The sequence below is a fragment of the Aaosphaeria arxii genome, assembly GCF_010015735.1.
Source record: "Aaosphaeria arxii CBS 175.79 unplaced genomic scaffold BU24scaffold_6, whole genome shotgun sequence".
Taxonomy (NCBI): Eukaryota; Fungi; Ascomycota; class Dothideomycetes; order Pleosporales; genus Aaosphaeria; species Aaosphaeria arxii.
Window position 1 is genome coordinate 2,835,362 of NW_022983479.1, and position 11,992 is coordinate 2,847,353.

The following is an 11,992-nucleotide window of genomic DNA, read 5'->3' on the forward strand; positions in this document are numbered from 1 at the left end:
TGGATATTGCCATTATAGGCTCGATAGGGTCTGCAATTCTCCACCTTCAATCTCTGTCACCTGGCCTGTCTCCGCAACGAACTACTGTCGGTATTCTGAGCATTTGCTCATACCTCAGAAGTTTTAACGATTTCCTTTTTCTCCTCTGATTCTGAACTTCGTCCCGAACTCGCGGGATCCGATTGTGACGGATGTCTTGTCATGAACTGTGGCCGCACCGATGCGAAGCTAATTGCCATGGAGCTCAATCTGGCTTTGTGATGTTTCAACGCGCGGAAGAAGAAGGGCATTGATGCAATACAAATGCCTAAGCTCATCTCAGAACATCTGTATTTATTAAGTTAGTAATAGACTAGAATAGAGTATGAAGCTGGAAGAACGAGGAGCGTACATGAAGAAATTTACCAGTATGACGTGGTAGGTTAGATCGAGGTTTCCGTAAGTCTTGAGTTTGAACACCAGACTTAATATGGAACCTATTATAGCTCTATTCGGGTTCAGTATCTTCCAGTATAGTTTTAAGCAACTATAAACCTACACTATACCGACCAAAAAGACTGAGGCCGACCGGATCTTCTGTTTCTTGGGCATTTGAACCTGGAAAATAGCTACTAGCGGGATCAGAAGGAGAATTATGTCAATCGCAAGCCCGGCGGCGGTGATCGGGATCGCAATATGCGTTACGCGAGCGGCCATATCTCCTGCAAAATGTTTGGCCAATGTTTCCCCCTTGCGAGCCGTCATGAAGTAAAACTGTACGACAGTGAGAGAAAGATAGAATGCGCTGCTGAGAGAAGCAAAGGTATAGATGGCTATGCGACACCAATCCAAGGCCCAGAAAAACTCGTAGTAACAGAGAAAGATCGCGAGCTTAATAAGACCCATGGTTGGAGTCATGGAAACCTGCATGATGTAACTCGTCTATGCGATAGTCAGCCAGCGTCAAGATATCGAGCTTCGGTGGAACTCCTTACAACGACGAAGTTGTTACCGAGGAAGTCTGCCAGTGTTATATTCCACATGTGTTTCCCAAGAGGTCCAGATACGCTGGCTGTAAAGAGGTCAGCTGGGCGGTTGTTTGAAGGCTTGCCGTGTCATGCACCTATCCCAAAGCATGAAAGATTCATGAGGACTCCAATCTTTTGAAAGTTAGATAATTCCTCTTATGGCTAAAAGAAAGGGCAAAGCAGTCACCAGTGCGAATGTGCACACCACTGTGGACATCAGTAACAATTTTCCAGGCTCGTAGTGTTGCAATCGGTACGAAAGACTCACAGTCATCCCATCCTAGTTTCTTCATAATATTGAACCTAACATGAAGACGAATGCCGTAAAATATGATGGCGAAGGCGGCTATAACGGCCAGGACTGCTGTCATCGGCACACCATTGTAAGAAGAATAACGATCATGGTGCGAGATATTGGGAGGAAGTTTCCCTGCAGCAATCGCATATGGGCTAAACGAAGAGTTTTTGCTTGCCATCGCGCCGTTGTGAAGATGGAGTCGCCGCGATGAGAGAGGCAGCGTTGCGATAATAGGTACGATACGACTCGAACTCACACCAGCTCATGCTCAAGCTGATTGGTGTTCACCTCGGTGTCCGATGACACAAGTTGGTGTGTATGGCAAATAATTGGGATGGGTGCACATTGCTGACGCGCCCACGCACTTCGCTGCAGTTTAATCTATGCACGGCCAATGCCCACGTAGGTAGCTAGATGATTACATTCCAAGTAAATAGGCGACTGCTTATCGTTTCACGAATAAAGGCAAAAGGTTGCCTTCTGGCCCCAAATGTTACTCAACTATTTGAATATGTGGGGATAGGGTATTGTAACATATCGCAGCCAATGATGGTTTTCTGCACTTGGTCAACACAATGTGACACGATATACCCATGCAGCTGAGATATAATATTGAGCAATTCGTCGACCAGCGTTGTGTAGGGTATATCAAATCTAAGTACAATTCGTGGAACGTACCAGATTCCAGATACCTGAAACACCGTGCAAAACGCAATTGCGCTACTTTATTCTGTAGTATCTGGTGCCAAAAATCTCATCATAGAACAGGCCTCTCAAAAAACGTTAATCTGATCTGAATAACTCAACCACCAGTAAACCGACCCAAAGAAAATTCAACTCAACATTCGTAACGGGATGAGCCAAACCCGAAAACCAATCGCCATATGCGGCCTTGCATTGAGGCTTCCGGGCAATGTCAACAGCGCAGAGAAGTTGTGGGAAGCACTTCGAGACGGCCGAGATATGCGTGGCCCAGTCCCAAAGAGCAGATATAACAACGAAGGCTTTGGCGATGCATTGGGTGAAAAGGGTGCTATAAAATCTCAGCACGGGTATTTTCTAGAGGAAGACCCCGGATGCTTCGATACATCTATGTTTTCTCTGACAGAAGAAGAAGCACAGAGAACAGATCCTCAGCAGCGACTTCTTCTGGAAATAGCATATGAATGCTTTGAAAACTCGGGCCTTACCAAATACCGAGGGTCTACGACTGGAACCTACATTGGAACCTTTGGTGAAGATTGGCTGTACTCGCAAGCGAAAGAAGATCAACACAGCGGTGGCTACATTCTGGGTGGCCAAGCTGACTTGATGCTGGCGAACAGAGTCTCATATGAGTACGACCTCCATGGACCCAGCATGGTCATCAAAACAGGTTGCTCGGCCACCCTAGTTGCTCTTCATGAAGCATGCAGAGCACTCCAGCTTGGTGATTGTTCCGGTGCCCTCGTTGCAGGATCAAACCTCATTCTCGGACCAACTTTAACAGCTGCCATGGCCTCGGAAGGAATTCTTTCCCCGGAAGGATCATGCAAAAGCTTTTCGGCAGAGGCGGATGGATTTGCCAGAGGCGAAGCAGTAGTAGCTGTATACATCACGACATTGGATCGTGCTGTCCAAGAAAACTTGCCCATCCGAGCCGTCATTGCTAATACGGGGGTAAATTCCAATGGCAAAAGTGCCAGCATCCTTCAACCCAACATGAACGCTCAGGCTGAACTGATTCGAAGAGTTTATGCCGACATCAATTTGAAGCCCCATCGCACTGCATACGTGGAATGTCATGGCACCGGGACCCCGACGGGAGATCCTATCGAGGTCACGGCCGTTGGCGAGGTTTTCGGTACACAGGGCGTGATGATAGGCTCATTGAAACCCAATTTTGGCCATTCGGAGGGCTGTTCGGGCCTCAGCTCTCTTATCAAAAGTATCGTCATGCTCGAGAAAAGCATGATCGTCCCCAATATCAAATTCGAAACGCCCAACCCGAAGATCGACTTTCAAAGATACAAGCTGCAAGTACCCCAACGACCAGATCCTTGGCCTCGGAATCGCGACTTCCGCATTTCTATCAATTCCTTCGGGATAGGTGGGACCAATGCTCATGTTATTGTCGAGCATCCCTTCAGCTATGTTGCTGAATTTCAAGAGATACCACGCTCCCCAAAGGAGACACCAAGACTTCTGCTGATGTCCGCCGCCACATCGTCTGCTCTCCATGACAGTATCCATAATGTCCAAGATTATGCACAAACCCACCCAGGCGTGCTATCGGATTTGGAATACACACTAAGTCACCACCGAGAACATCATCGATTGAGAACTTTTGCCGTTCAAGGGAACGACCTTGAATTCCGGGCGGCCCCTGTGTTGAAAATGCCCCCCAAGGATCTGAGCATAACAATGGTATTCAGTGGACAAGGAGCGCAGTGGGCACAAATGGGTCTGGACCTTCTCAATAACCCAGTTTTCAACAAATCAATCGAGGCCATGGACAGAATATTGAAAACATTGATACATCCACCGAAATGGACCATCAAACATCAGTTACAAGCAGAACACGAAGTCAGCATGATCAATGAGGCAGAGATATCGCAACCAATTTGCACCGCGTTGCAGATTGCATTGATTGACATGTTGGCCTCAGTAGGGGTCAAACCAAATGCGGTCGTGGGTCATTCAAGTGGCGAGATTGCTGCAGCTTATGCATCAGGTGCCATCTCAAAGGAAGAATCGATTATCACTGCCTACTATCGGGGATATATCCTCAAGAACTATGGGCCAAAGGGAGCCATGGCGGCTATCGGACTCGGTGCCACTCAAACACACGGGCTTCTCAGGCCCGGCGTGAACATTGCCTGCGAGAACAGCCCAAATTCTACAACCATTTCTGGAGATCGCCAGACGATATTGGAAATTGTTGAACAAATCACGAATGAAAACGAAGCCATAATGGCTCGGACACTCAAGGTCGATGTACCCTATCATTCACACTATCTTGACAACCTGGCACCGACGTATCTGAATCTACTGAATCGTGAACTGAAGCACCAGAACCTTGATCAAAAAAAGCTGTTGACGACCATGTACTCAAGCGTCAAACCAGAGGAAAGGGTCACAGTTGAGGTTCTAACGCCTGAGTACTGGGTTGCCAACCTGTTGTCGCCAGTGAAATTCGACTCCGCCATCAAACAAGCTCTCCGTGCACACAACCAGAGTGTACTTGTAGAGATTGGTCCACATTCAACCTTACGTGGGCCTCTTCGCGAAATATGTTCCCATCAGAACATAAAGTTCCAGTACTGCTCGACACTCAACCGGCATTCTAGCGGCATGCACAGTCTTCTGACAGCACTCGGAACTCTTTTTCAGCACGGCATAGATATCAATTGGGATAGAATCATCCCAAAGCGCTCCGTTCTTACAGACATTTCACCTTATCCTTGGAATCATTCGAAAAGGTTTTGGTACGAAAGCAGACTCAGTAAATCATGGAAAAGTAGACGGTTCGGCCACCACGAACTACTCGGATTACGTGTAACATCAACTACAGACATTGATCCCGTCTGGCGAGTAATGTTGAGCGTAGAAGCCGTCCCATGGCTCGTTGACCACAAAGTGACCGGCGACGTGGTCTATCCCTTCGCTTGTTATGCATCAATGGCTGGAGAGGCGTTTCGTCAGATAAGTGGAATTAATCAAGGGTTTTCTATTCGCCACATGGAAGTTACCACTGCAATGGTCTTGAACGTCGAAGAGCCAGTAGAAGTTGTAACTTCACTACGTCGCTGCAAATCAGAATCAGCGGTCCCCTCGGAGAACACATTCCATTTCTCTGTCTCCTCATATAGCATGTCTACATGGGTAGAGCATTGCACAGGACAAGTGGGTCCATCGGACAATCGGAAAACTCTCCAGCAATCCAACCACAAATTGTCACGAAAGGTTGAAATAAAAGCTTGGTATGCCGCTCTAGCACGATTGGGACTCAGCTATGGCGCGACGTTCCGCAGAGTCCAAGAGCTATCGACTTCGACAACAAACACAGTTGCTGCCGGATGCATCTCGCACCCACCGGACGCCCGGGCCGGAGCATACACAGTACATCCCACTGTGATTGATGGAAGTCTGCAAATTGGGTTAGCTGCTCTGACGAAAGGTTTGGTCAGAAACTTTGCGCAATCACAAATGCCTACACACATTGAGAGACTTGAAATTTTCCAGGGCAGTCCGATGATGCAGTGCACAGCCTCGTGTTCTGAGGGAGACTCTGGGGTCTTGATATCAGCATCTGGAATTGATGGAAAACCCTGCTTTCTTCTCCAAGGATTAAGACTCAAAGAAGCCCCTCCCAATACCGAAATTGACAAACGTGGTGATCATCATGGCGGCGCGCGTCTCCACTGGGTTCCGGACTGCAGATTTCAGGAGACATCTTCCCTCGTTAAATCACCAGACACCAGTGTGAAGGATAGGAAAACCATCGAAGAACTCTCTATGCTTTGTATAATCGACTCAATTTCACGTGTGAGGGATATGACGCCCAACAAAGATCACTTATTGAAGTATCGCGCGTGGTTAGAATGGGTTGCCGAAGAAGCTTTTGATGGAAAGCACCCTGTTCTCAGAGACACTGTCCACGTCGCTACTTTATCCTCCGAAGAGCGGCAAGCTCGCATTGAGGTATTATACAAATGCGCATTGGAATCTTCTACTATGGCATCTTTTGCAGAAGGTATTTTCAGGGTCTACTCTAATATTCAAGACCTATTCACCGGCCAGGTAGATATCCTGGAGCTCTTACTACGCGAGAATACTCTAGGAAAGATCTACGATGCAGTCAGCTTCGACTACAGCCGTCTGGTAGAGGCCTACGCGGACCAGAAATCAGACCTACGAATTCTTGAAGTTGGAGCGGGTACCGGTGGATCGACCGAACTTATCTTGCGCGGACTGCAACCCATTGGCGAATTCTCAAGGTACGGGAGATACACATTCTCCGACATATCAGCTGGATTCTTCCCTACAGCGCGCGAGAGGTTTGCCAAAGCAACCAATATGGACTTTATGGTGTTTGACATCTCGAAAGATCCGCTTGAGCAAGGTTTCAAACACGATTCTTATGATTTGATCATAGCCGCAAACGTTGTTCACGCAACGCCTAGCCTTTCACAGACATTACAGCATCTGGAGCTGCTGTTGGCACCTGGCGGGAGACTTCTTCTCACAGAATTCTGCACTTTGTTCCGAGCACCCAACTACATCTACGGCAACTTCTCTGGGTGGTGGTTGGGAGATGCAGACAATCGCCAGTGGGAACCATACGTGGATGTCTGTCGATGGGACGACGAACTCAAATCTGTTGGTCTAAGTGGAGCTACAGATGTGATTCTGGATGCTGATGAACCGTCGCATTACTGTGCTACTATCATCTCCCAAAAACCAGTCCCTGCATCGAGTTCCGGCAACGAAATTTCGATCTTATGCGCAGACAATAATTCGCATGTCAACCAGCGTTTGATCCAAGAGCTTCGGGATGAGAAATATGATCCACAAATAGTCCAATTCGGCCGAGAGCTACCAGCCAGTGGAGACATCATAGTCTTACATGACTTGGAATCGAGATTCTTTGCGGACCTGAGCACGGAGAACTTGCGATATTTCCAACGTCTTTGTCGCCTGGAAAGAAAGCCGAATATTCTGTGGATCATGCCTCCTTTCCAGATCTCTTGCGTTGATCCTGATGGAAGCCAGTCGTTAGGAATGATCAGAACAGCGCGCTCCGAGCTTGATCTTCCTATTACAACATTGGAGATTGACCAAAATGCGGAAAGATTTGTGCATCACGTAAAGGAGGTTTTACGTGAAACGCAAAAGCAACCAGCGTATGAGAACCTCCATCCCGATCGAGAGTATGCTGTGCATAATGATGCGATACATGTTGGTCGATATCGCCCGTTCAGCATAGAACATGAACCTAGCCTCCAGGAGCCTTTGGTCCTAAACAGCAATGCCTCTTATTTGTTGACAGGAGGGCTGGGTGGACTGGGCAGAACTATTTCTACTTGGCTTGTGGAACATGGGGCCCGCCATTTGATCTACTTATCACCGAACGCAGGGAAGAAACCAGAAGACAAAGATCTCTTCATTGAGCTCAACAGTATGGGCTGTGAAGTATTGGTAATACAAGGCTTTGCACAAAATGCGACAGACATCTCACGAGCAAAGGATGCAGCCAGCTTCCCTATCCGTGGTGTTTTGCACTTGTCCATGCAGCTCCGAGACGGACCAGTCTTGGAACTGACACACGAAGACTGGCAGTCAGTGGTAGCACCTAAGGTAGAGGGTGCATGGAACCTCCATCGACAACTATCCGAATTGGACTTCTTCGTTATGACCAGCTCGCTCGGCACAGTGTTTCAGCAGGTTGGACAAAGCAATTACAACGCAGCAAATACTTTTCTAGAGTCCTTTTGCCAATATCGGCATAGCCTAGGGCTGCCAGCTTCGGTGCTGAATGTTTGCCCGATCGAAGATGTTGGGTATGTAGCAATGAACAGCGAAGCACGCCAGAAGCTGCGGTCGCAAGGGCATTGGTTTTTGGACGAGCGTGCGCTCCTCAAATTCTTGGAATTGAGCATTCGCCATTCTAGTCGCTCGGAACCCTGGCTGAATGAAAACCACAAATCTAGTTCCTGGTCAAACAGCAGTCAGATTGTTATGGGCCTTCGATCGGAAATACCGCTCGACGACCCATCGAACCACGCATCTTGGCGCATTGATCGCCGCATGGGTCTGTACCACAACATTGTTGGCGAGAAGAATTCCATGAACGCAGCGGAACGCGATGACGTGGGTAGTTTTGTATCCCGCGCTGCCAATCTTCCATCTCTACTGAGAGATTCATCGAGCAGTGAGTATCTAGCTTCGGTGGCCGGGAAGAAGATCTTCAATTTCTTGATGAGAGAAGAGGAAGACGTCGATGTGACAATTAGTTTGGCAGACGTTCGCCTGGACTCTTTGATGGCTATAGAGTTACGCAGGTGGTATAAGCAGATCTTGGGTGTGGATATCAGCGTTTTGGAGATCCTCAGCTCAGGAACAATTGCTGGTTTGGGTGAGCTTGCTGCAAAGGCTTTGCAGAAAAGATTTGACGAGACGGGCTAAAGACTCTACAAGAACAGCTGATAGATCCTCAAAGGCCTTGCATGCTGTCATTACAAATTATCTCACAAGGTCGTGACTATTGGTCCCGCGATTAGTGGGCAGGAGAAACGATCACGGACACATGGCTGATGGCCACATACATCTCGCAGCACTCGCAAACAGAGAGACTTGTCACTGAACACTAAATTATTCATTCGCGGTTAAACATCCTATCGCGACAGCCCTTTTGGGTGATTATTTGACGGCAAGCAAAGGCAAACTTAAATCGGCATTACAAAGCGCGGTTGAATAGCACATTGACGCTACTCGATACAACGAAAATGCACATCGAATCCATCAGAATGATAAATTTCCATCCCCCATGTTGACATTGCCGAGCATCTTAATATCCCCGCTTGCTGTCCGGTTGTTGCCTGAGAAAACAGAACCACCCTGAAATACCTGGCCTCGTTGCATGTTGCGTTGAGCTTGCAGAAGTGGACTCGGACCTTTTGTGTTATATTAGCTGCTGAATATCGAAGAGCCAGTATGCCTACCTGGATGGCTCGCCGCCTCATGTTGAAGGGCTCTCGGTTGCATCTTACATAGCAACTCTTTCGAGAACACTGCTGCATTGCCAGCAGCATAAAGTTTCCAGATGTCGTTCTAATGCGAATCTGCATAATCGGATATTCCCCGCACCACAAGATATTTCCTATTGACATCGACACCTACTGCTTCCATCTCGACGCAAAGCACCCCACCACAAATCTGACTGATCTTGTCCCTGCGCTTCCCGTTTTGGATGACCGAATTGCCGCTTGCGATCTTTCCCAGGTGGAAGATGATATCGTCCTTGGGCACACTGGTACGTGGAGGCCGCGCAACCAATGCGAATGGGTTGCGAATACAATTCTCGCAGCTCGAACCGTATTCACCTCGGTGTTCAACAGAATCGCGAAATAGTCGATCGTATTCAAGTCCGGGATGGGCGAACCCCGGGGCGTTCTCCAATCGCCTCAAATGATCCTGAAAATTGGTCTCACCACGTTCATGGTCTGATGCCAACTTCGCGAGACCTTGCCCAAGATTCCAATCCCCTTTCTCCATTGTGCCAAGTATTTCAGGTTCCGTGTTTCCTCTGTCCCTATTCCATCCATAGTGGACACACGCAGATTTGCCGTCTCGAGACCATCCTACCACGACATCTCCAAGGTGAATATCTTGTAGGGGATTGTCACATGGCTGCGGTAATGGCACTCCTCCACCAATTCCAACAATGAGCGATGTCCTGATATTGGAAAATGTATTGAACAGAGCGCTGCTCAAGCGGGCGGCGTGGTGATAGCCGGAGTATCCAAGAGGTAGAGTTGCCATGACCACATTATGGCCTGCAATCTTGCCGCAATAGTACTGATTAGAGTCCTGGCTAGCGTCATAATTCGGCGTGAGGTGGACTTCGTCGAACATGAACCTGGAAGACGGCAGTTCAACGTCAGGTAACGGACAAATCCACGCCACGTCATAATCCGAGGTGTTCAGCTTCGTCCGCTCATCCGTACTCCCGTCTTTTGCCATATTAGTGATGCTTGAAAGAAGATTTCGTGGGTTCATGATATATATACGTAGTCGTTCTTCTACTCTTCAATACACGACTCCGTTACACTTTATGCCAAAGAGCGAAGCGAACCGATGTTGGATGCTATGCCAAGCGTCCGGTGAACGAAGGCTTGAACAGATAGGCTGCGGCAAGGCTTCAAGGCTGTAAAGGGGCGGAGCCTGCACGACTCTGCCAATGAGCGTCAAGCTGGCGCTGTAACAAGCAGCTGATCCAACCCATCCAATCCTGTAGAAGGGTAGCCGCCGAGCCGCAAAGACAGAAACAACGCGCAACACGGATACCCCTCTTCTCTCTCTCCCTCTTTCTCATCATATAGCTCGATTACAGCGTTACAATTTTTGTCTTGTATCGAACCACAAGATTTGCAGTCTAATGCAATCAAAATCACAAATCAATAGGTGCCATATGCATCTAGCCTCACATGTTCATCTCCGTTCGACGCTCTACTCAGATTAGGCAGTAAGAGGGTCCGCACCCCGACCCTAGCTTCAACATGGCTGATGGCAGACTTGAGGATGCACTTGGATCGTCTGCTCCCGGGGCGAGTATATCTGCCCAGAACGGCTCTACTTATTCAGGCGCGAATCATACACAGAACGGGCATATCATTCAGGTCGGCAACATAAATGCAAGGCATGTTCAAATTGGTGAGACTACAATAGCCTTGCGAATGGGTTTATCTAACACGACCCTCGCCACGTAGGAAGGGAAGTCCAATCCGTCAATGTTCTTGCCTGGCTCTACGCACCGCTCTACGATTCTAAGCACAAGAAAACCAGAAGAGAAAGGGTCGAGGGCAGCGGTACATGGCTCTTTGAGAGACAAGAATACCAGGACTGGTGCCGTGAAACTAGCCCGCACCGATCGCTCTGGTGCCATGGAGGCCCCGGAGCAGGCAAGACATTTATAACGTATGTACCTACATCCGGAAGCAACAGAGAGAGATTGGATTAATGTCGTGTAGTTCGGCGACGGTCGACAATCTTCTTGCTACGCACGAAGACCGGGAGGTTGGGATTGCCTACATCTATCTCGACTACGCGGACAAAGAAGCGCAAACGCTCGAGAATGTCCTTGCAAGTATCCTGAAGCAGATTTCTCTCTGTAAAAAGAAGGAGGGTATTGAGGAAGTGCAGCGCCTGTGGGGCGAGTGCCAGATCGATAACCGAAGTGCTGAAGCTGAGGCTTTGGTGGAAACCCTTGGACGGATGTGTCGACATTTCAGGCAGATCTTTATTCTCATCGACGCCCTTGACGAATGTTCGGACGAGCTTCGTAAGTTGCTCCTGAAGCATTTGAAGGCTCTCGATGATCCAAGATGGAGGTTCTTCCTCACAGGTCGGTCTCATCTCTCGGACGTTATCCAGAAGATCCTGCCATGTTTACAGGTGATCATCGCTGCACACAACAACGATGTCGAGAAAGCTGTGCTAGCAAGGATACATCATGAAGAAGATTTGGCAGAGTTGTTCGAGGACAACCCGTCACTGGAAAAGAAGGTTGTGTCGAAAATCATAGAAAAGGCAAACGGGATGTGCGTATACCCTTACAGTCCACGACAAAGGGATATTGAGCCAATGCCCATTCTTGAAACGCCAAGAGGACTGAACCTTACAGTCCACGACAAAGGGATATTGAGCCAATGCCCATTCTTGAAACGCCAAGAGGACTGAACCTCCCGACCCAATGCCCATTAGTTCAACGTTAGTTCAACGTCCGTATGGGCATTGGGTCAACAACAACTATGCAACAGGCTGCAACGCTGACAGCAGGTGCAATCCATGCCGTAGATTCCAATGCAAATGAGAAACTAGATGCAAACTATATTGTTCGTCGAGATAATGGCCAGTTAGGGTTACCAGCAGGCAGTTAGGGTTAGCTGGACCGTGCACCGCAAGCGAGCTGTTGCTGCCCCCCCAA

General features: G+C 48.4%; 4 protein-coding genes across 4 annotated transcripts in view; 2 read left to right on the plus strand and 2 right to left on the minus strand.

The window, feature by feature from the left end:
• Positions 1-29: 29 nt before the first annotated feature.
• BU24DRAFT_494432 (uncharacterized protein) lies at positions 30-1,490 on the minus strand. The gene is made up of 7 exons (XM_033534049.1): positions 1,276-1,490; positions 1,195-1,214; positions 1,103-1,139; positions 975-1,051; positions 539-921; positions 392-487; positions 30-327 (listed from the first exon to the last, which is right to left on the minus strand). The coding sequence occupies exons 1-7, from the start codon at positions 1,481-1,483 to the stop codon at positions 108-110; spliced, it is 1,041 nt and encodes a 346-aa protein (XP_033382428.1). The 5' UTR covers positions 1,484-1,490; the 3' UTR covers positions 30-107.
• Positions 1,491-2,160: 670 nt separating this feature from the next.
• On the plus strand, positions 2,161-8,589 carry BU24DRAFT_484031 (KR domain-containing protein; the record flags this gene model as incomplete). The annotated part of the gene is made up of 1 exon (XM_033533316.1): positions 2,161-8,589. The coding sequence occupies one exon, from the start codon at positions 2,161-2,163 to the stop codon at positions 8,470-8,472; it is 6,312 nt and encodes a 2,103-aa protein (XP_033382429.1). The 3' UTR covers positions 8,473-8,589.
• A 91-nt stretch (positions 8,590-8,680) lies between these two features.
• BU24DRAFT_452847 (purine and uridine phosphorylase) lies at positions 8,681-10,097 on the minus strand. The gene is made up of 2 exons (XM_033531220.1): positions 9,009-10,097; positions 8,681-8,960 (listed from the first exon to the last, which is right to left on the minus strand). Exon 1 carries the CDS (start codon positions 10,063-10,065, stop codon positions 9,118-9,120), a length of 948 nt encoding a protein of 315 aa, XP_033382430.1. The 5' UTR covers positions 10,066-10,097; the 3' UTR covers positions 8,681-8,960; positions 9,009-9,117.
• A 710-nt stretch (positions 10,098-10,807) lies between these two features.
• The window catches only part of BU24DRAFT_484042 (uncharacterized protein), a gene marked incomplete at both ends in the record, with an annotated part of 3,138 nt that continues 1,953 nt past the window's right edge, over positions 10,808-11,992 (plus strand). The window contains 2 exons of the mRNA XM_033533317.1: positions 10,808-10,983; positions 11,037-11,606. Coding sequence (XP_033382431.1) covers positions 10,808-10,983; positions 11,037-11,606 — 746 coding nt within the window. The remainder of the gene's footprint in view (positions 10,984-11,036; positions 11,607-11,992) is intronic.